Below are 26,187 nucleotides of genomic sequence, written 5' to 3'. Positions count from 1 at the left end.
GAATAGCAGCAGAGTTGGCTGCATGGAAGACAAGTGCCTTACATCCTGTAATCTCTCTCCCTTGCTTCAACGCCGCAAACTTTCAAGGGGGTGTGTGATGTGTTTCCCTGGTCACATCCAGCAGTGTCAAGGGCTTACTGCTAGCAGTGCACAGCAGTAAGCACCTTACCTGCTCTACTATCTCTGATTGCATGGTCCTAAAATGTTTTGCCTTTTTTTTGGTGGGTCACACCCAGCAGCGCTCAGGGGTTACTCCTGGCAGGCTCGGGGGACCATATGGGATAAAGGGGATTCAAACCACGTTATCTCTCCAGGCTCCCCCCCATTTTTTTTTTTTGGTTTTTGGGTCACACCTGGCTGTGCTCAAGGGTTACTTCTGGCAGGCACGGGGGATCATATGGGATGCCGGGATTCGAACCAACCACCTTAGATCCTGGGTCGGCTGCTTACAAGGCAAATGGTGCTGTGCTTTCTATCTCTCCAGCCCCAAAACGGGTTCCTCCTTTTCAATTTTTTTTTTTGGTTTTTGGGTTACATCCAGCTCAGGAGTTACTTCTGGCTCTCTGCTCAGAAATCGCTCCTGGCAGGCTCAGGGGACCATATGGGATGCCAGGATTCGAACCACCGACCTTCTGCATGAAAGGCAAACTCCTCACCTCCATGCTATCTCCCCGCCCTCCCTAAAATGTTTTAAATCTAGGTCAGACACTCCTCTTAAGACCTTCCAGAACATGATTTAAGTACCTGAAAGATCCAATGACTTTGTTTTTTTGGTTTTTGGGTCACACCGGCAGTGCTCAGGGATTACTCTTGGCTCTATGCTCAGAAATCGCTCCTGGAAGATTTGGGGGACCATATGGGATGCAGGGATTTGAACCACCATCTTTCTGCATGCAAGGCAAACGCCTTACCTTCATGCTATCTCTCCGGCCTCATCCAATGACTCTTTAAGACAGTGTTCCACAGTACCAGCCATGGCCATAAATAAATTCAGCTTCAGGATGCACAACCACACCATGCCACTTGGGCAGAAGCCCATTTGCTCAGGGAAGCAAGCCCTCTAATTCCTGGCCCCCAAACTTAACAGATCCTTCAAGTTTTTTTGTTTTTGTTTTCCGTTTTTTTGTGGTTTTTGGGTCACACCTGGCAGTGCTTAGGGGTTTTTCCTGGCTCCGTGCTCAGAAATTGCTCCTGGCAGGCACGGGGGACCATATGGGACACCGGGATTCAAACTGATGACCTTCTGCATGAAAGATAAACGCTTTACCTCCATGCTATCTCTCCGGCCCTAGATCTTTCAAGTTTTAAGGCGATGTTAGATTAGTAAAGTACTACAAGAGACTGGTAAACAACCCGTCCCCAAAATCATTTTGGAAAAATTTTTTTTAATCCTTTTATTATTCTTTTTTAACAAACGGCCCCAGGGATAGGGGATCAGGGGAAGGGGGAGGAGGGGAAGCGAGGCCCCAGCCCCACAACCCCTCCCCACCCACCCCTTTCCCCCTTATATATTTATAATCTATATACAAGCCCCGGGGAATAGGGGGGGACACAAAGGGAACTCCCTTTAGTGAGGTGGGGGCAACCCAGGCTCCTTGTCCCCTCTTGACCCAGGCTCCTCTGCCCTCCGGGAAGGCCCTTCTCGAGGAGGCCCCGTCCGCTCCCAAGGCTTCGGCATCCAGCGAAGGGCATCTGGTGGGGAGGCCTAGGGGACAGATATATTTGGGAGAATAAGTCATGCTGGGAGTTCAGGAAAGCAAAGATGTAAACTTTCTGAATTCACACTTGGGGTGAATTCACCTGCTGGTAGAGGTCAATGCGCTGGGTGCGGAAGACTCCACTGTAGTTAGAAGGTGGGGCCTTGAGACGGGAACTGATGCCGGAAAAAGACCTAAATAAAGGGAATTTTTAGACAAAACCTGCCACCCAGACAGACTGTAAAATGAAAAACCCAGGATATGGGCAAGTAGTCTGCATCCCAGTTCCCTTCTTACCTTCCAGCTGGAGGAGTCCGTGACGACCCAGGTCCCCCAAGGCTGCTGCTCAGTTTTCGATAATCCTGGAAGGGCTTTAGTTCCACTGGGTGCAGCTGAAGGAAAAACGTTTATGAACCTCTTGTTCTTCAACAAACTCTTCTTGAAACATTGAATCCTATACCCCAAACTCTTGGAAGCTTCCAAGCACTTCAGTTTCTATACCTTACCTCGGCTCGCCCCAAGCTAGGGGGAAAGGGCCTGGCAGGTGAAGGCAGCACCCGAGTAGCAGGAGCAGGTGGAGGCCGCACAGCCAGACTGGGAGGCTGCAAAGCTGGGCCCACAGGTAACAGAGAAAGAGGGGGCGGGGCAGGAGGTGGGGCTGGTGGCAGGGAGCCAAAGTTGACCACAGGCAGCTGTGAGTCCACCATGGGTAAAAGCATCTGCAACAAGAAATAGGCATGTACGGTTGGGGGTGGGAGGACTCAGAAAACCAGGGATAGGAAAAAGGGACAGAACTGAACATAGAATGAAGGGGAATATCAAGATTAAAGGTACCTGCTGAGCAGGGGCTCCTGAAGGAAGGAAGCCACTTTGGCCACCAGGTTGCAAAGGAGTAGAATAAAAATCTGAGGGGGATGGTAGATCCTGGCGCACCTAGAGAACAGGGACAGTATGTTAATAACACCCTCCCCCCCCACACCCCAAAGCATTCTTTCACACACAAGGCCAGTACGTGTGCCCTGCCTCTTACCTGAAGCAAGGGTGGATCAGGTAAAGGACTGGGGCAGAAAGCTGGAGAGTATACAAAGGAAGGTGGAGGGTAAAGAACTCCTCCAGCCGGCAACTTCCCCAGCTCTGTTGCTTGTAGTGCTGAGAAATCCAGAAACTGGCCCTTGACAGCTACCCCGGAGAGCAGTGCTGAGGGGGGTGCTGGGCCGGGGGGAAGGTACAGGGGCTGTGATCTGAAAAGGGTGAGTGTCAGAAAGCTACAATCATTTATTCCTCTAGTCTGAGGAGGCCCCTAAAACAATGCGACTTTTGGGACTCAAAGTCTTCCTTGGGCCAGTGTGATATAGAGTGGGGGCAGCATATGCCTAGGAGTGATCACTGAGTACTGTCGGGTATGGCCCAAAATAGAACACCCCAAACCAACAACAGAAAACTAGACTTCAATTACAACAGAATCGATACCCAATCTACAACAAGCCAGACACAGAGGGGACCACTTAAACTAGAAGCTGGGGGGGAAAGGAGGGGGATATGGGATGCATGCTGGGAACAGGAGTGGAGGGAGGGTAACGTTGGTGGTGGGAATGCCCGATTCAATGTCACTATGTACCTAAAGTATTACTGTGAAAGATTTGTAACCCACTTTGGTCAAAATAAAAATTATTAAAAAAAAAAAATGGGGGCTGGAGAGAGAGCATGGAGGTAAAGCATTTGCCTTGCATGCAGAAGGTCAGTGGTTCGAATCCCGGCATCCCCTGAGCCTGCCAGGAGCGACTTCTGAGCATAAAGCCAGGAAGTAACCCCTGAACGTGGCCGGGTGTGACCCCCCAAAACAAAAACCAACCCCCCCCAAAAAAGAAAACCTGGTCTTCCCCTTCCCACTCGCCTGTAATAAAGCTCCATTTCCTTATGAGTACCAAAGACATCTGGTCTTACCTATAAGGATGCAAAGAGGGAGTCCCAGGGCGGAAGCCTCCATTGTTGGGGTGTAACTGAGAATCCATGGTTCCTCCAGAGACCTGAATGAAGGTAAAGGATAGAATAGCTCCAGTTTATCTGGTTAAGAAAATCTTATCAACCCCATCAACCAGTTAGAAGCCAGAGGAAAATTATTTGAAACATGATAAATAAAAGTTTGACTTTAACAGACATGAAAGAAAAAATAATTGCATCATAAGGTTTTCAGGACCTACCTGAGAACTGGGAGGCCCAGGACTGCCATAGAAGACCTCAGGGTACAAGCGTTGACCTGAGATGGGCTCAGAACCACAGTGCCCAGAACTCAGGTTCTTGGATTGTGGCTCAGCTGAGGCAGAAGTACTGGGAAGCAGCTCCCAGTCACGGGATATAGGAATTGCCTGAAAAAACAGAAGCTCTGTGAAAGGGGAGCTCCGTCTTCTCCAGAAAGTAAAGGCTTTTTACCACCAACAAAGTTGCAGTCCCATTTACCTCAGTGACTGATGCTGTTAACTCTTTCTCTGCTTTTAAACCGTCTCCTACCACGAGATGCAAATCTGAGTCCTAAAATAAGGCAGGAGAGATCATCCCACGATTTAGACATGTGTCTTTTTTTTTTTTTTTTTTGGGCCACACCCAGCAGTGCTCAGGGCTTACTCCTAGCTGTCTGCTCAGAAATAGCTCCTAGCAGGCACGGGGGACCATATGGGACACCGGGATTCGAACCAACCACCTTAGGTCCTGGATCGGCTGCTTGCAAGGCAAACGCCGCTGTGATATTTCTCCGGGCCCGACATGTGTCTTTTTTGTCTACTTGCAGTTCTCTCCACCCAAATCTGATTATCCAAAAAATAGTTCATGCACACCTTGTCACTGGTGCCAAACTGGACAGGTGGGGGGCCAGGCCGATGGGAAGGAGCCAGGCTCTGGGCCCGAAGGGAGCCAGGCTCAGGGCCTCGCTCTGTCCGCTGCAATCGTTCTGTGCCAATGGGGTCAGGGGGCAGAGGCTGCTCCCGGGGCAGCTCCTGGGTGCAGGAGGGAGGGGGGTGATATTATAAAATGGGATTGGAGAAGGAAAGGAAGCCCACATTTGAGAAATCCAAAGAAGGAACAGAGGAAGGGTAAGACAATGGTACAACCCAAACAAGAGTCCCAAACACAGTCTTAACCCTTTTTGTTCTTTTACCTTTCTGTCCCCATCATGGGGGGCAGGTGGCCGTCTCCTAGGAGGTTCAGAGGGTTCAGAGCCAGGTGGACCCTCACCAGGAACAGCATTCAGGGGTGAGGGGCCTCCAGGCCGTTTGGGGGGCCCCTCTGCTGCCCCTTTGAGTCCTCCATCAGGGGAACTTCGCTGGCTGCAGGGACCTGATGACACCTGAGAATCCCCACTCAGGTCTACCCCACTGTCAGACTGACTCATCTGAGAGGGAGTGGAGAAGGAGTTAGTTAATCAGGGTAAAGCACCCCAAAACCTAACTGATGTACACACACAGATGGACTGAGACAACTATGAAAGCAATAGTCCTAGACTCAACCCAGAATAGGGGGGAAGTGCCCAATTAGTTCCCAGCTGAGATACTGTACCCCATTCTCACCTCTGTGCCAGCCACATCTTCAAAGGGATTCAGGGGCTCCATCCAAGGCTCCATGGACCCAGGCCTGTAACTCTTTCGACTAGTGGCTAAGAACAGCAAGAGTCAGGACAGTGAGTTTTGAGGTTCTTAGCATGCTGAGTCTTCTAATAGTCTTCTGGCTAGCTTTACTCACCAGTATGTAAACGATTCCAGATGTGAGGGGTCAGGGTTTCTGTTCCTGCATTTCTGGATTCTCCCTGAGGGCCTGAACCCTCAGACTTAGAGCCCAAGAATCCAGAGCTATGAGGAGGTGGCAAAGATTCCTAAAGGTGAGAAACCAGAGGCAAAATAAATAAGGTGTGACAGAATGAGCTGTTTGGGCAGTGAGGACATGGGAGATAAGCAGAAGAGTATGGACACCAATTGGTGTAAGAACACAATGACAAGAAAAATAAAGGGAAGAAAACATAAGCAAAACTTTCAAAGTCAAAGCGTAGTGAAGCACAATTTCCAGCCCCATCCATCCCTCACCTCCTGCAGCAGTTCTGGTTTTCTGGGAGGCCGTTCCCGACGCTTGAGAGGGAAGGAATTAACCCCGGTAGAATCCCGGGGAGTCCTGCCCATGCTCCTCACCACTGGCCCTTGCTCCTCGAAGTGGGGATCTAGAAGAAACCCCCCCCTTAGCACATGTCTTATTCTGATCAGTGACCACCCCACTTTGTCCTTATTCTACCCCACCCCCAATTCCAATGCTTCACCCTTATTCAGTGCAGTCAGGAAGTGTCAGGCCCACAGACTCCCAGTAGCACCTGACCCTTGGGAAAGGATGGTTCACTCGTTACTCCTCCAGCTTACCAGGACTGACACCGCTATTTGCCCTCTGGGGGTCAAATCGGGTTGGGGGCCTCGGGGAGGGTCCTTGAGGAGTTTGGGGAGGCCCAGGTTTTGTCCTTGGGTGGCCTCCTGGTACCGCTGCACTCCCCTGGCGGCTGCTGAGCTGAGCTAAAGCCTGTTGGATGCCAGCAGGGTTGCTATGGATAACTTGGTCCAGACGGAAGACAGCAGAACTACTGGGAGGTGGAGGAGGCAGAGGAAGCCCTGGGGCTCGCTCCTCTGGGGGCCTGCTGAAGAGAACAGAGTAAATCAGCTAATTCAGTTGATTAATTTCCCTGACAAATCATTTTTCTCTTCCAACCTATCCTCTTTTCTGCTTAAAATTTAACTTCCATTACTCTTTAAGGATCTAATGTATTTAGGACTACTCGGTGAAAGGAAATAACATAAATAACCAATTTTCAATTTGTTTTCCAATGATCTTGCTTAAACTAGCATATACAGAATAATGCAATTCACCCTCAGGCTTATACTTCCTTCTCCCCACACCCTACCTCAATTCTTTTAACTTAAAAAACAAAACTGGGCCAAAGCAATAGCATAGCAGCAGCTAGTGTTTCCTTTGCTTTGCACCTGGCTGTCCTGGGCTTGAACCCTAGCATGTCCACCAGCACTGCCAAGAATAACCCAAGTGCTGAACCAGGAGTAACCCATGAGCACTGCCATGTATAGCCCCAAACCCAAACCAACCAACAAAAAATTTTACCTTCGATTTTTGGGAGAGGGCCAACTCCTCTTGTCCCCTCGTCCTGGGCCGGTCCTCCCTCCAGGACCCCCACTGCCTCCTCCACTGCCACCACCACTGCTGCCAGTCTTGCCTCCTGGGCCCGGACGTCGGTTCTGCCTTTCCATGCCTGGCCGCTGACTTGAAAAGCTCCGCTTGCTCAAATCCTTGGCTCTATGGCTCAGATCTCCACGAGTCATGGATGGAATGCCCGGACCAGATCCACCTCCAGTGGTCCCAGGAGTTCCCACAGCTTTGGGGGTTAGCAGTGCTGGTGGGGGAGCTTCCTTATCTCCCCGACGCTCACTGGCAAAGTCACTACTTTCTGATGCAGTCTCCCACTCCTCATTGGCTTGGTCTGAGTTCTGATTTGAAAGATCAGGAGATTTGGCAGCAGCCCGGCGCGGTGGTGGGGGCACTGCCACGGTATTGAGAGCCTCCTCTGGCCCAGGAGTGGTTGCAGAAAGGGATAGGGAAGAGGGCTTGCCCTCAATCCCTCTGGCAGCATTCTCCCGTTCCTGTTTCAGCCTCCGGAAACGAGGTGGTTTGTCCTGCTGCTGTGCCCTCCCATGTCGTCTCCTTCGGGGCCGCTCCCCATCTTCCACACTCAAGCCCACGTTGCTATTTCCGTTGCTTGCCCCCCGAGCCACGGGAGAGAGGGGCCCTGGGATCAGCTTCTCTTTCAAAGGCTCCTTACTTGGTGGCAAAGGGCCTGTGGGTGGCTTCTTAGGAGCCAAGGATTTGGTTGGAGGGCTCCAGCCAGGGCAAATGGGTGGAGGCGGTCGCCCACCCCCTCGCCCCCTGCGTGATGGCACCCCTCTAGGAGTGAAGACTCGCCCACCTCGGGCTGTGGAAAACCGAGCTGGGGCTGGTGATGGAGGGGCTCCTGATGGTGGAGGAGCAAGAGGGATCTGGGTAAGGACCCCTTCCTTGGGTGGGGGGGCCTCCTTGTCCGAGGGAGCCAGGTCACTCTCATGGGTCTCACTGCCGGTTTCAGAGCCCCGCTGTCTGCGACGCTTAGGGATTTCCTCATACTCTGAACCCTCACTTCGAGTCTCACTGGCAGTTCGGCCTCGGGGAGCAGGGGGATGGTTTGGTCCTCCAGCCCCACCTCCCCGCCCATCATCTCCCCGGAACTCCCGGTAACTACGAAACTCTCTGCTTCGGGCACCTCGTCCCCGGCCTCCATAGGTCCCCCGAAAGCCCCTTCCTCTGGCAAAATACTCCCCTCGGCCCCGACCCCGACAAGAGGCAGGACCCACTCTTTCATAGGAATAATCCCTTCGAAGCCTTGGGGCAGGAGACAGATTCCCACTAGGTGGGGTCTCCTTGGAGCCCCCTATCTTTCCCTTAGCCATCTTGAGTGGGTCTGGCTTAGGGACCTTGGGAGTTTCATCCCCCTGTTCAAGGGGCTTGGGAGGCAGCTCTTCAACTTTTGTAGGTGCTGGGGGTTTCTTTATAGGTCCAGCCCGGCGAGGAGGGGCCCCTGCATCCTCTGGTGGTAGGCCACGACGACTGCTGCCTGGGCGAGGGCCCCAGCGAGTCTCAGTACGACTTTCTCTGCGAGGTGGCGGGGGGCCTTGGCCTCCAACTCCACGTGAGGGCTTCCGGCCTGTTTCTGACCCTGTCAGCTGTGGAGTCTCCTCTTTGGGGGTTTCTTTCTTGGGGAGCGTTTGTATCTTGGCTGCCTCATCATTGCTTTGGGGCCAGGGGAGTGGACGGGCCCCTGTAGGAGCTGGCTCTTCCAGAGGGAATCGAGGGATTGGGGGCCCAGGGGCTCCATTTTCAGGAAAGCCTGGGTAACTGGCCAGATAGGGTGGGGGGGGAGGTACTGGAGGGGTCTCACTCCTAAAAAGACAGAAAAGGTAAATAACTCAAAATAATGAGGTGGAAAAGAAAATACAACATGTCTTAAAGCACCTCTTCTAGCCTAAATCCCTTCACTAGGAACTAACCTGCATCTTCATATAGACTCACCTCATTGCCTTGTCATCCTCATCAGCAGCTTGGCGTAATGGTGAGGTAAGTGGACGCGGGTCAGCAGGTGTAGTGAAGACATCTCCCACCCAGGCCAACTTTGGATCCACTGGTGGAGTGCCTCGATCCCTTAACATTGGGGGTGCATGGCGCTCGAATGGCTCTGAGCTTGAGCCCCCACTGTCTGAGCGTTCCCGAGGAACTAAGCCTGATGAAACGATGACAAAAACATTTTATTTACAAAATAGCTCCCTTGTCAGTCAAGTCACTATCAGCTCTTCCTCCCATCACTAAATCCCTTAAGTAGGAGCCTTCCCTATTTTGCAATGTATTTGGGGATGTATGTATGTGTGTTTATGTTGAGCCACCCCCAATAGTCTTCAGGAAAAATTGTTTTGTGGTGGGACTCAGAACCATAGTGCCAAAAGATCAAACCAGGGTTAGCTACATGCATGTCAAGTCCTCAACTTCTGTACCATCCCTCCAGCCCTTTCCTGCTCTTTTATCATTTTATCATTCAGGTGTCCTAGAAATAAATCTTAGTCAATGAAGAATCACTGTTTATTTCCTCCCTAAGCCCATTCTTGCAATATATATATGCAATATATGTGCCCTCTCTCCCTTTACTGGTAGGCCCACAAAACACTAACAGTTACTTTCCAGGAAGAAGGCTCCCATCCCCCAAACTCCTTACCAGAGGGATGCACAGCAGGAGGGTAGAAATCCAGTGGTGGGCGGCCCTGGAGGAGCCTGGGATCTACGTAAGGAGGAATCATCATCCAGCGAGGATCGAAGTTCATTGGGGGCATGGGAGGAGGCCGGCCCAGAGCACCTGGGTAGAGAGCCTTGGGGGGTGGTGGAGCTTGTGGTGTTGGCACAGCTCCCATGGTCACAGGTTGTGGTGGTGATGGGGGTACTGGAGCAGGTGGGGCTGAGCCCTGTTGGTGCTGCTGCCACTGTTGCTGCTGCTGCTGTTTCAGGAGCTGCTCCTGGGAAGAACAAAAGATGAATAAAAGAAATCAGAGCTAATATATCTACAAGCACACAAACTAAATAGAATTTAGGGTAAAACTAGGCTGGTAGATGGGGCTGGAGATAGCATGGAGGTAGGGCATTTGCCTTGCATGCAGGATGGTTTGAATCCCAGCATCCCATATGTTTCCCCTCACCTGCCAGGAGTGATTTCTTTCTTTTTCTTTTTTTTTTTGTTTTTTTTTTTGGGCCACACCCGGCGGTGCTCAGGGGTTACTCCTGCCTGTCTGCTCAGAAATAGCTCCTGGCAGGCACGGGGGACCATATGGGACACCGGGATTCGAACCAACCACCTTTGGTCCTAGATCGGCTGATTGCAAGGCAAATGCCGCTGTGCTATCTCTTCGGGCCCAGGAGTGATTTCTGAGCGTAGAGCCAGAAGTAACCTGAGAGCTGCCAGGTGTGACCCAAAAATCAAAAGCAAAAAACAAAACGAAAAAATAACGAGGCTGGTAGAGACCAGAAGACCGATTATGTGCATGATCAAGTTAAATCTAGGGTGAAAGGCAGAGAAAGAATCTTTTAAGATTGCAAGAAATTATTTTACCTGCTGTTGCCTCTGGAATCGAGGAGGCAATGACTTCTGATATTTGGGGTAACCCAAACCCTGGCTAGGGGGCTGCCGGGTGGGACCAACACCATCACCCTTGGGTTCCACCTTTGGGGCTGGAGGTGTAGCAGGAGAAGGAATCTCTTCTGGTGGTTCAGAACTCTCTTTTGAGGGCAGTTGAGGTTCCACTGTATTAAAGATAAAAACCAGAGTAGGAGAAGTTCCATAAATATTTCATTAGTAACCCCATAATTTTACCTCTAGTTCCCGAGTTCCCTCTGAAGACAGGCCCCTTCCAGACTAAAGAAATAGTACAGAACACAGGTGCTTGTTCTACACAAGGCCAGCCCCAGTTCAATATCCAGCACTGCATATGGTCCCCCAGGAGTGATTTATGAACAGAGCCAGGAGAAAGCCCTAAGCACAGCTAGCTGTCAAGTCCACCCCTAAAAAATAGGGAAGTCCATAGACTTAGTATACATGCAGGTAGAACATTTGCCTCGCATGTGGGAGACCCATGTTTGATCCTTGGCATCCCAGATGGTCTCCCAAGCCTGCCAGGAGTGATTCCTGAGCCTAGAGCCGGGAGTAACCTGAGTGAGATCAACTGTGGGCCAAAAACAAACAAATAAAAAAAGGTCCTTTTGGGGCCAGAGAGATAGCATGGAGGTAAGGCATTTGCCTTTCATGCAGACGGTCATTGGTTCGAATCCCAGCATCCCATATGGTCCCCCGAGCCTGCCAGAAGCGATTTCTGAGCACAGAGCCAGGAGTAAACCCTGAGCACTGCAGGGTGTGACCCAAAACCAAAAAATAAAAAAGAAAAGAAAAAGAGAAAAAAAAAAAGATCCTTTCCATCTTTCCATCTAAAACCCATGAAAAGATTTCATGGCTTCTCAAGAGTCAATGATTGTAGTAGCATTAACTTCCCATGAAGTCACCAGATACTTTCTCCGACATCTTACTCCCCTTTTGGTCTAGAAAAGTGATTTTAGGGGGCTGACGAGGTGGCGCTAGAGGTAAGTTGTCTGCCTTGCAAGCACTAGCCAAGAAAGGACCGCGGTTCGATCCCCCGGCGTCCCATATGGTCCCCCCAAGCCGGGGGCAATTTCTGAGCGCTTAGCCAGGAGTAACCCCTGAGCATCAAACGGATATGGCCCGAAAAACCAAAAAAAAAAAAAAAAAAAAAAAAGTGATTTTAGGGCAACACTACTTCTGAAATTCAGCTAAGTTGCCCCCTATCCCCCCAACACACAATCCATATAAAAGCCTTTGGGGTGGGTGTTTTGGGCCACAACCAGTGATACAGGGTTTACTTGTGGCTCTGAACCCAGGGATCACTCCTAGTGAGGCCTAGGGGCCAAAGTGTGCACCAGCCATGTGCAAGGCAAAGCCCTACCCACTATGCCCTCCCTTCAGTCCCTATATAAAAGCTTTTTTTTCTAATCATTGAGAGTCCAATAAACCCAAACAACTGCCTTTATTGATTCTCATTCTTACCACCTGCATGCACCCTTGACCCAAGCAGAAAAGAGATCTAATACCTGGTAGTATCTAACCTCTAACTTCATACCTGGGCTGGCTTCGAAGCTGCCACTGCTGGTGCTACTGGTACTGCCACCACCACTCACCAGAGTGGGAGCTGGAGCCACACCTGGAGTGGGGGTGGACTGGGCAGGAGGGGCCTGTGCTGGCTCTTCTGGTTCTTTCTCTGGTACTGGGGCTGGTACTGATGGAGGAGCGGGAGGTGCAGGGAGTTCTTTGGGGACTGCAGGTGGTGGAGCTGGAGCAGGGGGAGCAGTTAGGACAGTAGGTGGAGCAGCAGGCTCTCCCTTGAGTCGCTTGTCAGGTGCCCCAAACTTCTCATCAAGTCGCTTGAGCTTCTCTGCACAAGCTGCCCTGCGCTCCTCCTGCATGCGTCGCTCCTCCTCTTCTCGGCGTCGCCGAGCCCGCTCCACAGCTAGGGATATCTCAGATGAAGACTGCTTGCGCCTCTGCCGCCACGCCTCGTCCTCATCTTCAGGAGCAGGGGGCTTGCAGGGAGGACCCCCACGATCCTGGTAATGAACAGACCCGGCAGGGCCAGGGACGTTAGTCATTAGGCCTTTTTCTCCAGGCTGATCACCGTTTTTAACTTTGAAACCAGGAGCCGGCCCTATAGTTAATGGCCCCATTGGGTTGGGACAAACATTATCCCAAACATATCTGCTTCCTCACCAACACCCCAATTTATCTTCACTCTAATCCCTTACTACCAGGGATATCCCAAATATTTAGAGGGAAGCACATAACTCTCCAACTGTTTTTGTTGTTTTGGGCCACAACCAGCCAATGAGTGTACTTCTAGCTTTGCATTTAGAAAATCAATCCTGGTGGTCTGGGGGACTGTAGGGAATGCTGGGGACTGAATCCAGGTAGGCCACATGCAAGGTAAACATCCCACCCCTAATGTACCATTGTTCCAGCCCTTCTACACCTTTTGTTTTGTTTTTGAGCCAAACCTATTGACGCTCAGGGGTTACTCCTGTCTATGTGCTCAGAAATCGCATCTGGCTTGGGGGGACCATATGGGACGCCCGGGGATCGAACCAAGGTCCATCCTAGGCTAGCGCTTGCAAGGCAGATGCCTTAACTCTAGCACCACCACTCCAGCCCCTCCCCCTCCACACCTTTTATAGACACTTTGACCCTTCTTCCAGCTTCTCTTATTACTACTACTGCTTCAATTACTCATCTGGCTCTGGTCTCCCACAAGTGACCCTCACAACCCTTATTATAGACACTCACTGGGTAGTCCCCAGGAGGGCCCCAGTTCCCGGCGGAGCCCCGATGCGGGGGTGGTGGGGGAGGCTTTGGGGCAGGAGGTCCTGGCTCTGTCTCTGGAGGCCGAGAGGTCTCTGCCCAGGCTGTCTTAGGAGGTGGCAGTTCGCTGCCAGGGGAGTTGCCCTTTTTGCCATCTGCTTCAGGGGGCCGTTCCTCACCAGCGGCTGATTGGGACTCCTTGCTGTAAGCAGATCAGCAGTAGATTAACATCATTGCAAACAGCTCCTTTAAGAGTATATCATAAGAGAAACCAAGCCTCTCTGCTCCCCAGGGACCCAACTCACTGGCCCTCAGCTCCCTCCTCATCTGAGTCTCGCCCATCTTCTTCATCACTGAACTTGAGCTTTTCAGTGTAGTCAACCTCCTCATGGGCTCCTGAAAGAAAAAGTTAATAGCAATAAACCAAGTATTCTATTTTCGAATCTGATATATACCAAGAATACATCCTCTAGAATAAAATGACAGGATACACCACCAGTATCAACCCATCTCCCTCCAAAATCTAGATTCTGACTTTTTATTTTTATTTTAGTTTTTGGGTCACACCCGGCAGCACTCAGGGACTACTCCTGGCTCTGAGCTCAGAAATCGCTCCTGGCAGGCTTGGGGGAAACCACTGTCGGTCCTGGATCAGCTGCTTGCAAGGCAGATGCCTACCGCTGTGCTATCTCTCCGGCCTGACCCCTATCTTCTTCTTTTTTTTTTGGGTCACACCCGGCAGCGCTCAGGGGCTACTCCTTGCTCTATGCTCAGAAATTGCCCCCGCAGGCTCGGGGAACCATATGGGACGCCAGGATTCGAACCACCATCCTTCTGCAAGCAAGGCAAACGCTCTACCGCTGTGCTAAATCTCCGGCCCACAACCTTATTTTCTTCTCATTTCTTTAATACTTAATTTTTGCATAGCTCCCATAAATTAATTCATTTATTTATTTGTTTTAGGGTCATACCCAGCGATGCTCAGGGTATGTGGGATGTTGAGCATAAAACTCAAGTTGACTATGTAAAAGGTAAGTGCTTTATCTGCTGTACAATTGCTCCAGTACTGAAACCATTATTTTTATCCTTATCAGAATGTTGTCTTTTAAAAACATTCAATTGATCCTTAATATCTACTTACCTGCCCAACCATCATCATTCTCCTGGTCCAACTGGTCAAATTCTTTGAGATTATCCTCTTTAAGGATGGAAGGCCGACCCACAGGCTCTACTAGGCGCATTGGTGGCCCTGAGCCCCGGGGGCCTGCCACACGTGGGAAACGGCTGAGTATGGAAAAGACAGACGGGAAAGAGTCAAGGGTGGCAAGGTGTATTACCACATCCAAGACTGAGCCTCCTGACTAGAAAATCATCTTCTCCCCCAGTAGTTTCCCCTTGACCCTAGCCACAAACCCAGGCCTGTTATTACTCACCTGGGCCCATCAGGAGTAGGATATCGATAAGGCCCCTGGGGTCCATAGGGAGGAGGGAACGGGAGATATGGGGGATACATCTGCAAAAGGGCCCAACAACAGCTGCTCAGAAGGAGAGTCAGATCACCTGGTCGGCTCCCTACCATTCTTCCCATCCTCCAAGCCACAGGTCCCTACCAACTGTCCTCCCTCCAATTACTAACCCCTCACTCCTAACTCAGCTACCCAGTCAAAACAAGGGTTCCAAACTTACGAAGGGCGGCATCATTCCGCGATAAGGAGGGAACTGGGGCGGGCCCGAAGGCTGCATCGCCCCCCGGGGATCATGGCCATGATGAAGTTTGGAGTCCGGGCCCTCCAGGTCATCAGGGCCACGCCCACCTCCGTCCCTCCAAGTTGTAGAATCTATGATTTAGGAAAGGCAGAACGTGAAAATTAAAAATGATTGAGAGGAAACTGAATAAGCTAGCACTTAACAAGGAGATGGCTGGACCAAAGGATAAACCACCCACTCACTCACAATTGATAGCCACTCACTTTGGGGGCGGAGGTTTGGTCCTGGCCCAGACAACTGTTCGGCAGACTCCCTTTCCTTGGCAGCCTTGTCCTGGTCGCCAGCCGCCTGCAGGGTCGGAAATTCCTCTCGAGAGAATCGTGACAGTAGGCTTGATGCCCTTCCACCTATTGGGTGAAGAGAAAACGTTTAATTTTCTGATGATAAACCACTTAAGAGGAAGGCTCTGAGAGTTACCAGTTCATCAGGACCTGCCTTCAAATTCATCCCCTATGTATAAGACACTTGTTCCTCAAGTAATATGTTATACTTTCTTCTCACCCTGATGTGGAGAAAAACTTGTTCAAGTACCAGATGAAATTAAATACAAAATTAAAAAACAATCAATAGGGGCTGTAGAGATCGTAGGGAGCTTGCCTTGCATGAAGCCAACCTAAGTTCGATTCCTGGCACCTCTACCACCAGGAGTAATTCCTGGGCACAGAGCCAGTAGTTAACCCAAGCATTGCCAGGTGTGGCCCAAACCCCACAACCAAAAAACAACCGCACCCCAAATCCTCAGTCAACCAAGTCAAGCACACTTCATTTAAGAACAGTGCCCAGAAAGTGCTTCCCAAATAGACCTACACTCACCATCTCCATGTGCTCCATGGGTGACGCTGGCTTGTGCCCAGGACTTTACCCCGCTTGGAACGGAAGGAGTGTTCTAGGAAACAAATAACAGTATGAATGAGGGAGCTACAGGTCATCTTGTTCCCACCACTTCAAGAAGGTCCTCTAGGTACCTCGGGGGCTGCTGGGGGTCGTTTCGGTTGGTTGGAGGCAGGCGTCTGTGAAGCCGGCAGTGGCTGCGATTCCGGCGGCTGAGCGGTTGAGGCATCGGAACTGAAGGGATGGCAGGATGGAAAGGTTATTTAGACTTTTAGCTGCCTCTCTTACTTCGAGTAGTGGAGAATCCGAGTTAACCCTATTCACCGTTTATAAATAAGTTATATTTATAAATTAATGTTATAAATTAAACAAATCACTTATAAATAAGCTATATTTATAAATAAATCTTTATAAAATAGACAAGAAAACTACAACTGAAGTAGGGGATGTATCAATGGCAGACAGCAGTTTCACATATTTGAGGCCCTAGATCCGATCTCCAGCCTCACTGTCCCTTCTCCTTCCCCTCTACTCTAATCATGACATTCTCCATAGGCTGTCATGTTGTTTTGTTTCAATCCACCTGACTGAAAGCTTAAAATCCATTCCTTATCCATCTAAAAAGGATTCCTAGAATAAAAAGGAGAGGGCTTCTGACTCTGGTTTCCATACAGCTAGGCTAACACAAGTTGATTAAGTTCAAAATTAAAAAATTATTCCTGTTCCCTAAAAACACTCTTTACTCCAGGACCCCTACCTCTTGGGGTCGGACTGGTCCTGTTTGCTTGCCCATCCTGTTCCGTCTTTCGGCACTAGTGAGACGTTGGGGTCATTGCCTTTGTTTTCGGCTTTTAGGCTTGGAAGATTGGCTGGGGGTGGCATACGCCGGGCAATGGCAACTTTCCCGAGACTCTGCAGGCCATGGCGAGGGGCAACTAAAGAAATGATGGAGAAAGGGTGAAAAATGCCTAACAAAGAAAATCTGACAGCCTCCTACTCGGTGTTCCATTTACACATCCACAGTGTCATTACCAAACTTTTCTTAGAAACCATCTTTTTGTTCTTGGTCAGCTCTGAAATAATATCTGGGAACTGAATTACATTATGGCAATGTGGGTCTGTTGATCTTGGGCCAGCAGGGAGCAAGTTAGCCCTAAATTTCTCCAGGTCCACATTTCTTTACCTCCGATTCTTACGTACCCAGAGACAGAGACCCATAGATACGCCTTTGTAGGAGGGTAATTGGTATTCACCCAAAGACCAACATCCTCTATGGTACCCAAGACAAAACTGGAAAATTGCTACTGTTCCTCTAGCTTATCAATAGCTGCACTCTAACTGTTGCCCTCCACAGAGCTCTAATGTGTGTGCGCTATTCAGATGCAGCCACCAACAATTAGGAAAATCTTTGCAGGACCCTCACCAGCGGGTTTCTGGATCTCTAAGGACTTGCCCTTATACGTATCAAACAGGTTGAGCGAGGAATACTTCTTTCCATCCTTCCCCTTGGCAGTCGGCCCCGAGCGATCGGACATTGCGCTGGAAGCTCATTGAGTACGTTGGGTCCTGCAGGCACCTCCCCCAAAACGTGCCGGAGCCTGTGGGCCAGACACCAAGTATCTCAGTCTCTGCAGCTTTTACAATCTCCAACAGAAGTCTAGAAACTCCCATACATTTTCACTAGGGGCCTAGATACTTGACCCCTTAAGATCTCTCCCTCTGGCCTAGCCACAGTACCTAGTCCCTTTAAGCCATCAAGTTCTACTTCTCACTACCAAGATCCCTTTAGGCCACCAAGATCTACTTACTACTCAGCCCCCGGAGTCCAAAAGCCTGTTGATTCTTTCCCCTTGCTTCTTGCCAAAGAAATCCAAATAAAATTTAGTATCCTGATTTAAACTCTCCCTCTTTGTGACAGTCTAAAAGGTGGCAGCTTCTTCATCACCACAATAATCTATTCTCTACTTCAGAGATCTTCAAAGAAATAGGGTAGGTCTGAGCCCAGAGAAACCCAGAAAGAGGCTCACAACTGCACCACAAAGGAAAGGAGCTTTAGCTTCACTACTTATTAAGACAATAACTCCCTAACTGTGCCCCAGGGCCCTGGCCCTAGGTTCCTTTCTCAGCAGCCTCACTCCCAGTTGGGGAGGGTTACAGGAAGGTAAGCTGGGAATTTAAGGATTTTTATGAGCTTGCTCAGCCAGACCTGGAGGGGGGGGGGGGAGGGCTGGTGCCAGAGAACAAGTCATGGAACAATGCAGGATCTATACATTCCCAAGCTATAGAACCCCAATCATTTGGAATACCCATCTCAGCTCCTGGGAAAAATAATCTTGTCTGATTTTGTCCACCAGATGACATACTGGTAGACTCTGGTTTACCCTCTGTAGATGTAAGAAAAACAAAAGCATTATAGAACCACCCTCATGCTGGGGCCAAGACCAGACCAACATCAGTATTCTATGCCCCTCCTTCAGCAGTCATTTCTTCTACTACCCCTTGCTCCCCAAGCAGGCCTTAAATGATCTGATCAGGCACTCACGCACAGAGGAAAATGGAATGAAGAAACAGAAGGTGGGGGTGGCAATAGCAGGGGACATGCATACAGGATCAGAATGGAATTGAAAACGATGAAAAACTTGAAGACAGGTCGGATGAGGGGACAAGAGTTTGCTCCATCCGGGTTTAAGGAAAATCAAGATTTAAATAATGCATCACAGCGGTTCTAAGGGTCGAGGTTGAAAAAGACTATGATCAAAGACGAAGGCAGGTGGAAAAAAAATGCACGTAAGCAGAAATCGCAGGTGAGAGTAAGGGAGTGAGTGCAGTGTGTCAAGGGAGCTGGGGAAGAAAAGGGGTAAAAAAGGGGGGGAGATATATAGGAAGAAAAAGGAGGGAGACTGAGGCATGGAGAAAGAGGCAGAAGAAATCCAATAAAAGCTGGATCCCAGAGTGGGGTGAGGTGAGAGTCCACGTAAAAGAAAGATCGTCAAGAATGGGGGGCCCCCCCAATCCAGATCTGGGTGATGGATGGGAGGGGGTTCAACATGGAAAGGGACGTCGGGCGCGGCCCATCCCAGGGCGACGGAGGGGCAGAGGGCCCAACAAAATAGGGGTGAGCCTATTTTCAGGATAGGAGCGGGCGGGGAGTCTGGGGCCTGGGGAACGGGGTCGCCCCAAGCGGCCTGCAAGGTGGGCGAGCAGGAGCAAAGTGCAGATTCCAACGAGGGTCGGAGGTGGAGGTGCAGGTCCCGGGGAGGGGGAGGGGGAGGGGCAGGCAGGCCCCGGCCGCAGGAGGACAAAATGGCGGCGGCTAATGGCAGCTTCTCCTCCCCCTCCGGGCCCGCCGCCGCCGCCGCCGCCGCCGCCGCTGTCGCCACAGCTCTCGCGCCGGAAAACAGGGCGTCAGCTCCTCAGCTCGCCCAGACTCACCTGGCCGGGTGCGCGGGGGTCCGGGACCGGGGCTTAGGGGCTCCCCGGGGTGGGATGGCGGTGGGGCGGGGGCGGATGGCGGCGGATGGCGCCGGGTTCGGCTCCTCCCGTCTCCCTCGCTCACTCCGCGGCTGGGCTCCGACTAACGGCCCATCCGGGCAACCGCCGCCCCCGGGAGCGTCTCCCCCCCACCTCCCGCCTCCCTCCGCGCCTAGACACGCCCCCTATTTACATAAAGGGCGGGGCAGTCCGATCCTAGCCTCCTTTGACTTCCAGGCCTGTCTCTTAAAAAAAAGCTGGACGCGCGCGAGTAGGCGGGGTTATTTGCATAGAGGAGGGGCTTACGAACCTCTAGGACGCTGATTGGCTGAGGAAGCGAAGCAGAGGCGGGACTTACAGGCCGCGAGGACGCTGATTGGCTAAAGAAACGAAGCGGGCCTGGGCGCGTCAGCCGTTGAGACGTGTGGAAGGAAGAGAGAGGGTGGGAGTTCGGCACCGTGCGGCCGGCGGACCGGGCGGACTGTGGAGGGGGGGGGACGCAGAATTTGCTCGACGTGTGGAGGGGATCAAGAGGCGGAGTGGAAAGATGGGAGCGGAGAGACGTAGGGACGCTCCGAAGTGGAAAGAAACGATGGAAGGGTTTCTAAGGGTCGCTTTCTGACAGAAAGAGAGTTCGCTGCCTAGAGCGGACCTTACGTAACGAGGGAAGAGCGTCCCAACTCGCGCGTCCTTTCGCGAGAGGTGAAAGCGCCCGCGGGGGCGGGGCTTCCGGTCATCAATCACGTCATGCTAATCGAGTGGTTAAAACGGGCCAATCCCGAGGCCCGACGGATTGTATCGCGGACGCCCCGGCCGCGCCGGCGTTCTTGGGTAGTTCCCTGGATTTGCATAATCTATGCAAATATTTGAACAAAGATAGGCTAGGCGTGACGACCTATTTTATTTCAGCACACTATTGGTAACCGTGAAATAAGACGGACGATCAATTTTATAACCTATCATTTTCACTAATCCATTTGTGCATCTAGTATTTAAATGTATGAATAAATGATAAATTTATTTGTAAATATTTATAAATTTATATGTTATCTTCACAATGGACTTCACTGCCATGAAATGCATCCTTTTCCATTTCCTTTTGGTTTGGGGGCCACAACCTGGCGGTGCTCAGGCTTTTACTAACCTGGTTCTGCCTTCAGGATCTCTTCCTGGCAAGGCTGGGGAGGAAGCCAATGGGGTGCTAATTGTATTTAGCTTTTGGGCCACACCCGGCGGGCTCCTAGAACCATATGGGATGCTGGGCTCGAACCCCCAAGTTCTTTCTTAAACCTCTCCCTTTCCCTTCATTGTATTTTCTTGCAAATGATATAGAGTTGCTTACTTACCCAGTTTTGGTATTCATCTGTATTGCTCGTCATATTATGGTGCTTACACATTGATTACAGTGTGTTTTTTACTGTTTTTTTTTTTTCTTTTTTGGTTTTTGGGCTGCACCCGGAGGCGCTCAGGGGTTACTCCTGCGCTTAGAAATTGCTCCTGACAGGCTCGGGGGACCATATGGGATGTCGGGGATCAAAGCCAGGTCTATCCCCGGCCGAGCGTGTGTAATGCCTTACCGGCTGTGCTATCGCTCCAACCCCCTTTGTGTGGGTTTTCTACTCTTAGTTGTGGGCCTTGCATCATGTGCTTGCCCAGGCTCCTCACATTCAGAATTGAGGCACAAATTTATGGCTGTGGCGGGGGAAGGAGCAGCGAGGCAGGTGTCCTTGCAATCTTCCCATTCGTGTTCACCAAAGGTTGCACCTGCTAGTGATAGCATTTGTAATTTTTTAAAGAAATTTTAGTTGTTTTGTTGTTGTTGTTGTTGTTACTATTATTATTTTGGTTGTGCTCAGTACTTACTCTGCTCAGGAGTAACCTACCCTTCTTGCTCTACTCAGGGATCACTGCTGGTGAGGATCAGGGGACAAATAATAGGGTGCTGAGGATTGGACCTAAATCAGTTATATACGAGTGCTTTATCCGTAGTATCCTGTCTTACTTGCACATCTTTGTTGTTGTTTTTAACTTGGGGCTGCACCCAGCTCCGCTCAGGGGTTACTCCTGGCTCTGCCCTTGAAATCACTCCTAGCAGAAACTGCAGGGGATCAAACTCAGACTCAGGTAGGTCTTTTTCCATGTGCAAGGCAGTCTCCTACCCACTATCCATGGGTCTGCAACCTTTAAGACATAAAGAGCCACTTGGACTCCTCCGAAGGGGAAAACATTCTGGGAGCCGCAAAACATTGAGACATTTAAAACAAACATAGCACTACATATATTGTTTCTTATCTTAATGCTATATACAAGATCGTGAAGTTAGCTGTCCATCTGAAGAAAAAAAGAACTTTTTCACTTAACAATGTAAAATATATTTGTGCAAATTAATAGCCAATTAAGATATTTAAGTAGTGCTGCTCCCTGCCCCCCTGCTATCAGTCCTAATGTCAGAGCCACGGCAAAGCTTCAAAAGAGCCACAGGTTACCAACCCCTGTACTATACTCCGGGACTCGTATCCCTTTTTGTGATGTTTGTGGTTCCTGCGGGTTCATAGGATTCAGAGAAATCCAGATAAGCTCAGCTTAATGTGGGACATAGAGAATTTGAACTTGTGACCCTATGTTTGAATGGCAGGTGTTCTAAGCATAGCATGCATTATTCCTCTGGGCTTCAGCAACTATGTTTTTTGTTTGTTTTGCTTTATGTTGGGGTCACATCCAGCAATACTTACTCCTAGCTTACTTCTAGCTCTGCACTCAGAAATCACTCCTAGTAGTGCTTGGGTAGCTAGATGGGATGCTGGGAATCAAACCCTGGTCAGCCTCATGCAAGGGTAGCATCCTATCTATTATACTATTGCTCTGGCACTGGTTAACTATGTTTTGAAGGCACTGATGATATGCACAAAATATTACATAAATAGAGGAACAGAAGGAGAGTTTCTGAAATGCTTTTGGAAAATATGACTTACTAAGATAGATGAAGAATTGTATACATGAGACGTGTGTGTGTGTGTGTGTGTGTGTGTGTGTGTGTGTGTGTGTGCCCCATTTACTGAGGGGCCAGAGCGATAGCACAGCAGTAGGGCATTTTTGTCTTGCACAAGGCCAACACAGGATGGACCCCGTTTTGATTCTCAGTATCTCATTTTTGTTTTTGTTTTTTTGTTTTTGGGCCACACCCGGCATTGCTCAGGGGCTACTCCTGGCTGTCTGCTCAGAAATAGCTCCTGGCAGGCTCGGGGGACCATCTGGAACACCGGGATTCGAACCAACCACCTTTAGTCCTGGATCGGCTGCTTGCAAGGCAAACGCCGCTGTGCTATCTCTCCGGGCCCAAGTATCTCATATTTTTGCCCAAGCCTGCCAGGAGAGATTTCTGAGTGCAGAGCCTGGAGTAACCCCTGAGCACCGCTGGGTGTGACACAAACAAAGTAAAAGGGGGAGGAAGGAAAAAGAAAGAAAGAAAAGGTGCTGGAGCGGTGGCGCAAGCAGTAAGACGCCTTGCCCGTGCTAGCCTAGGATAAACTGCAGTTTGATCCCCTGGCGTCCCATATGGTCCCCCAACCCAGGAGCAATTTTAAGCAATTCTAAGCGCATAGCCAGGAGTAACCCCTGAGTATCACCGGGTGTGGCCCACAAAAAAAAGTACCAAAAAAATAATAAAAAGGAAAGAAAGACAAAACAAAATAAAACAAAAAACACCAGGGTCTGGCATGGTGGCACAACAGTAGGGCATTTGCCTTGCACGTCCTAACCTAGAACAGACTGCAGTTCGATTCCCCGGCATCTCATATGGTCCCCGATGCCAGGGGCAATTTCTGAGCACAAAGCCAGGAGTAACCCCTGAGCGTCACCAGTGTGGCCCACAATCAAAACAAAAACCAACCAAACCAAAAAAAACCCACCATGTACTGAGAATTTAAGAGTGTGGGTATGGGGAATCTGTGCCCAGACAATAACTCTAAATGGCTTAGAATACCCACAGGTGTATGGGGCGGAGAGATAGCACAGCAGTAGGGTGTTTGCCTTGCTGGGAGGGACCTGCTTTGATTCCTGGCATCCCATATGGTCCCCAAGCTGAAAAGGAATGATTTCTGAGTGTAGAGCCAGGAGTAACCCCTGATCGCCTCTGGGTGTGACCCTAAAACCAATAAATACATAAAATAAAGTGTTAAATAAAAGAATACCAATAGGTATATAATTGCAAGTTCAATCCCCAATACTTTCTGTGCCAAACATGCAACTGGAAGCTTTACTGTTTATATTTGGCAGCTCTGCTATCTGTTATCTCCATCCCACAGGTGATTCCTAGCAGCTCTGCAGCCAGGTGTAAGCACTACAGAAGAGGTCTTTTCCCCAGCAACCCAGCAAGAATCATGGATAGTTAGATGAGCATAACAGTAAGGGAAATTTGACCCCTGGTGAACACCAGACTGAAGGATGTGACCTAAGTTTCCAGGAATATGCCCTAAGCACAGTTGGGTGTGGCAATAATAAGCAAAAGGGAGAGGGCTGGAAAGACAGTACAGAAGGCAAAGTGCTTGCTTGAACCTGGGTTTGAAATCTGGTACCACCCAAAAAAAACGAGAGAAAAAAACTACTTCCCTTAACATGCAAGCAAACACTACAACTTGATGTGATACTTGATGTGCACTAAAAGTTTTATTTTATTTTGGGGCCACACCCAGCTATGCTAAGGGCTTAGTTCTGGCTCTGTGATCAGCTATCACAGAGGGTGGACTTGGGGGACCATACTGGATGACAGGTTTCGAGCCCTACCCTCTATTATCTCTCCAATTCTAAGTGCCACAATTTAAAAACTGCTAAGTACTAATAGCAAGTATGTGTGTGACATCTTGCTTAATGAAACCACAGTGAAAGAAAGGAAATGTGGGGTCAAATTGAAAAAAATAATTGTGGCTGGAGCTATAGTACAGAAGATAGGGTACCCCTCTTGACTATTTCTAAAACATAAAAGGGTCACGTGTATCTCCTTTGTATATCTCAGATGTATTCCCTTAACATCTATAACTCTTGTCGAATATCCTCATATAGTGACAATTTTGCCCACTGGATTTGTTATTTGATTGTTTGATTTTCCCCCTTTGAGATCTGTTTTATAAGCAATACTGGTAGAAGAGTATCGCTGTATAGATTTCATGTTTGTACCAAGTTATGGGGAATTTTGGACTTTATTCGTCGGCCCCCAGATGCACCAACAATATCTTTTGGCATTGCTTCTCTTTTGCATAGGCACATTAAAATGGGAAAATAATACATATGCAAACAAGTTCTTATCTAATAGAGATGGAAACACAAATTTGGTAATGTAATTAGGCCTTTTACCCTGAACATTGGCATAATGATTTGGCTCAGGCCTCAGAAAAATGGGCATCGCCCACACACACCTGAACAATGGATACCATCTATGGAAACAACCACAATTGTCTTTAACATTACCAGGATCCAAGCCTCTACCAGGGAAGACCTACCACTGCTTTGGCATTTGACTTACTCCAAAGAGTGCTCCCAACACCCAGGCGACTCAGCAACAGTCTGCATGCAGGGCAGATCACTCTGCATTTAATGGTATGCTGAAACTAGAGGATGCTCCACATCAGCTTGACATCGATGAAAGAAATGCACAGAATCCAGAGTCTTTAAATACAAGAATCTGATACCAACAATAGCTAAAGTGTGAAAAAGTTTCACCGGGACCTTGAGAATGACTGGAGTTGGACGAACTGGTATGCCTGGAACCCAGAGTCTGTCTTATGCCAATAAACTTCTGGGGTAAGGCCTTTTTGTAATCAGGTCAAGGAGTTTTTCTCCATTTTCCCATTTTTCTGGACCTATGCAAACAATGGCAATTCCCACTATCACACCTTTAATATTTTTTTTTACTCTTTTTTTTTTTTTTTTTTTTTTTTGGTTTTTGGGCCACACCCGGTAACGCTCAGGGGTTACTCCTGGCTATGCGCTCAGAAGTTGCTCCTGGCTTGGGGGACCATATGGGACACCGGGGGATCGAACCGCGTTCCGTCCAAGGCTAGCGAAGGCAAGGCAGGCACCTTACCTTTAGCGCCACCGCCCGGCCCCGTTTTTTTTTACTCTTATCCTTTAAGGAAAAAAAAATACAACTTACTGAACTTTTAATTAAAAACAAATAACTGTAGTAGAATGCCTGTCTCGAATACAGGAAGGGGATGGGAAGGGGAGGGGGTAATGTTACACGGTGAAGGGGGGTGTTCTGTTTATGACTGTAACCCAACTAGGATCATGTTACTTAAATAAAAATATATTAAAAATTAAAAAAAAAAGAAGATAGGGTACTTACCTTGCATGTGGCAGACCGGGGTTTGATCTTCAGTACCCCTGAGCCCCTCCAGAAGAGATCCTTGAGTACAGAGCCTGTAGTAAGCCTGAACACTACAGGGTGTGACTAAAAACCAAAAATTAAAAATAAAGGGCCCGGAGAGATAGCACAGCGGCGTTTGCCTTGCAAGCAGCTGATCCAGGACCAAAGGTGGTTGGTTCGAATCCCGGTGTCCCATATGGTCCCCCGTGCCTGCCAGGAGCTATTTCTGAGCAGACAGCCAGGAGTAACCCCTGAGCACCACCGGGTGTGGCCCAAAAACAAAAACAAAAACAAAATTTAAAAATATAGCAGCTAAGAAATTCATCCTGAAGAGTCTTAAGATTGACTTTATAATCTATGGGGCCGGATCGATGGCACAGAGCACGCAGCTGACCTAGGATGGACCACGGTTAGATCCCCAGCGTCCCATATGGTCCCCCAAGCCAGGAGTGATTTCTGAGCGCATAGCCAAGAGTAACACCTGAGCATCACCTGGTGTGACTCAAAAACCAAAGGAAAAAACCCACACCAAGATTGACTTT

General features: G+C 49.5%; 1 protein-coding gene and 1 non-coding gene across 6 annotated transcripts; both read right to left on the bottom strand.

Moving 5' to 3' along the window:
• Window positions 1-1,383: 1,383 nt before the first annotated feature.
• PRRC2A (proline rich coiled-coil 2A) lies at window positions 1,384-19,829 on the bottom strand. Of its 5 annotated transcripts, none has more exons than XM_049765163.1 (31): window positions 19,246-19,403; window positions 17,237-17,411; window positions 16,571-16,748; window positions 15,948-16,047; window positions 15,796-15,868; window positions 15,186-15,329; window positions 14,902-15,053; window positions 14,649-14,728; window positions 14,357-14,499; window positions 13,521-13,611; window positions 13,201-13,417; window positions 11,987-12,470; window positions 10,411-10,601; window positions 9,526-9,820; window positions 8,832-9,039; window positions 6,837-8,702; window positions 6,092-6,357; window positions 5,768-5,898; window positions 5,430-5,559; window positions 5,258-5,343; window positions 4,849-5,082; window positions 4,529-4,687; window positions 4,155-4,226; window positions 3,899-4,063; window positions 3,642-3,724; window positions 2,728-2,938; window positions 2,532-2,630; window positions 2,204-2,416; window positions 1,995-2,089; window positions 1,801-1,891; window positions 1,384-1,705 (listed from the first exon to the last, which is right to left on the bottom strand). In XM_049765163.1, exons 2-31 carry the CDS (start codon window positions 17,346-17,348, stop codon window positions 1,568-1,570), a joined length of 6,507 nt encoding a protein of 2,168 aa, XP_049621120.1. In that variant the 5' UTR covers window positions 17,349-17,411; window positions 19,246-19,403; the 3' UTR covers window positions 1,384-1,567. The 5 variants fall into 5 exon arrangements, with proteins under 5 accessions (XP_049621120.1, XP_049621121.1, XP_049621118.1 ...); XM_049765161.1 differs by lacking the exon at window positions 19,246-19,403 and adding an exon at window positions 19,643-19,829 and having other exon boundaries at window positions 1,385-1,705; window positions 6,092-6,360; XM_049765160.1 differs by having other exon boundaries at window positions 1,385-1,705; window positions 6,092-6,360.
• LOC125996877 (small nucleolar RNA SNORA38) lies at window positions 16,922-17,052 on the bottom strand. The gene has a single exon (XR_007491538.1). It is a non-coding gene; the product is annotated as a small nucleolar RNA SNORA38 (small nucleolar RNA).
• Window positions 19,830-26,187: the final 6,358 nt, after the last annotated feature.

The sequence above is a fragment of the Suncus etruscus genome, chromosome 18, assembly GCF_024139225.1.
Source record: "Suncus etruscus isolate mSunEtr1 chromosome 18, mSunEtr1.pri.cur, whole genome shotgun sequence".
NCBI classification, from domain to species: Eukaryota; Metazoa; Chordata; class Mammalia; order Eulipotyphla; family Soricidae; genus Suncus; species Suncus etruscus.
The sequence above is the reverse complement of the archived record's forward strand: the minus strand, read 5'-3'. Positions and strand labels throughout refer to the sequence as shown.

Excerpts from the sequence above, each read along its gene's own strand:
- PRRC2A (XM_049765161.1), bottom strand. The coding sequence starts at position 17,348 with ATGTCCGATCGCTCGGGGCCGACTGCCAAGGGGAAGGATGGAAAGAAG. Across the intron at positions 9,040-9,525 it reads TCCTGCTGTGCATCCCTCTG|GCTTAGTTCCTCGGGAACGC; the intron begins GTAAGGAGTTTG and ends TCGTTTCATCAG. Across the intron at positions 2,417-2,531 it reads CAGGAGCCCCTGCTCAGCAG|ATGCTTTTACCCATGGTGGA; the intron begins GTACCTTTAATC and ends TTCTTGTTGCAG.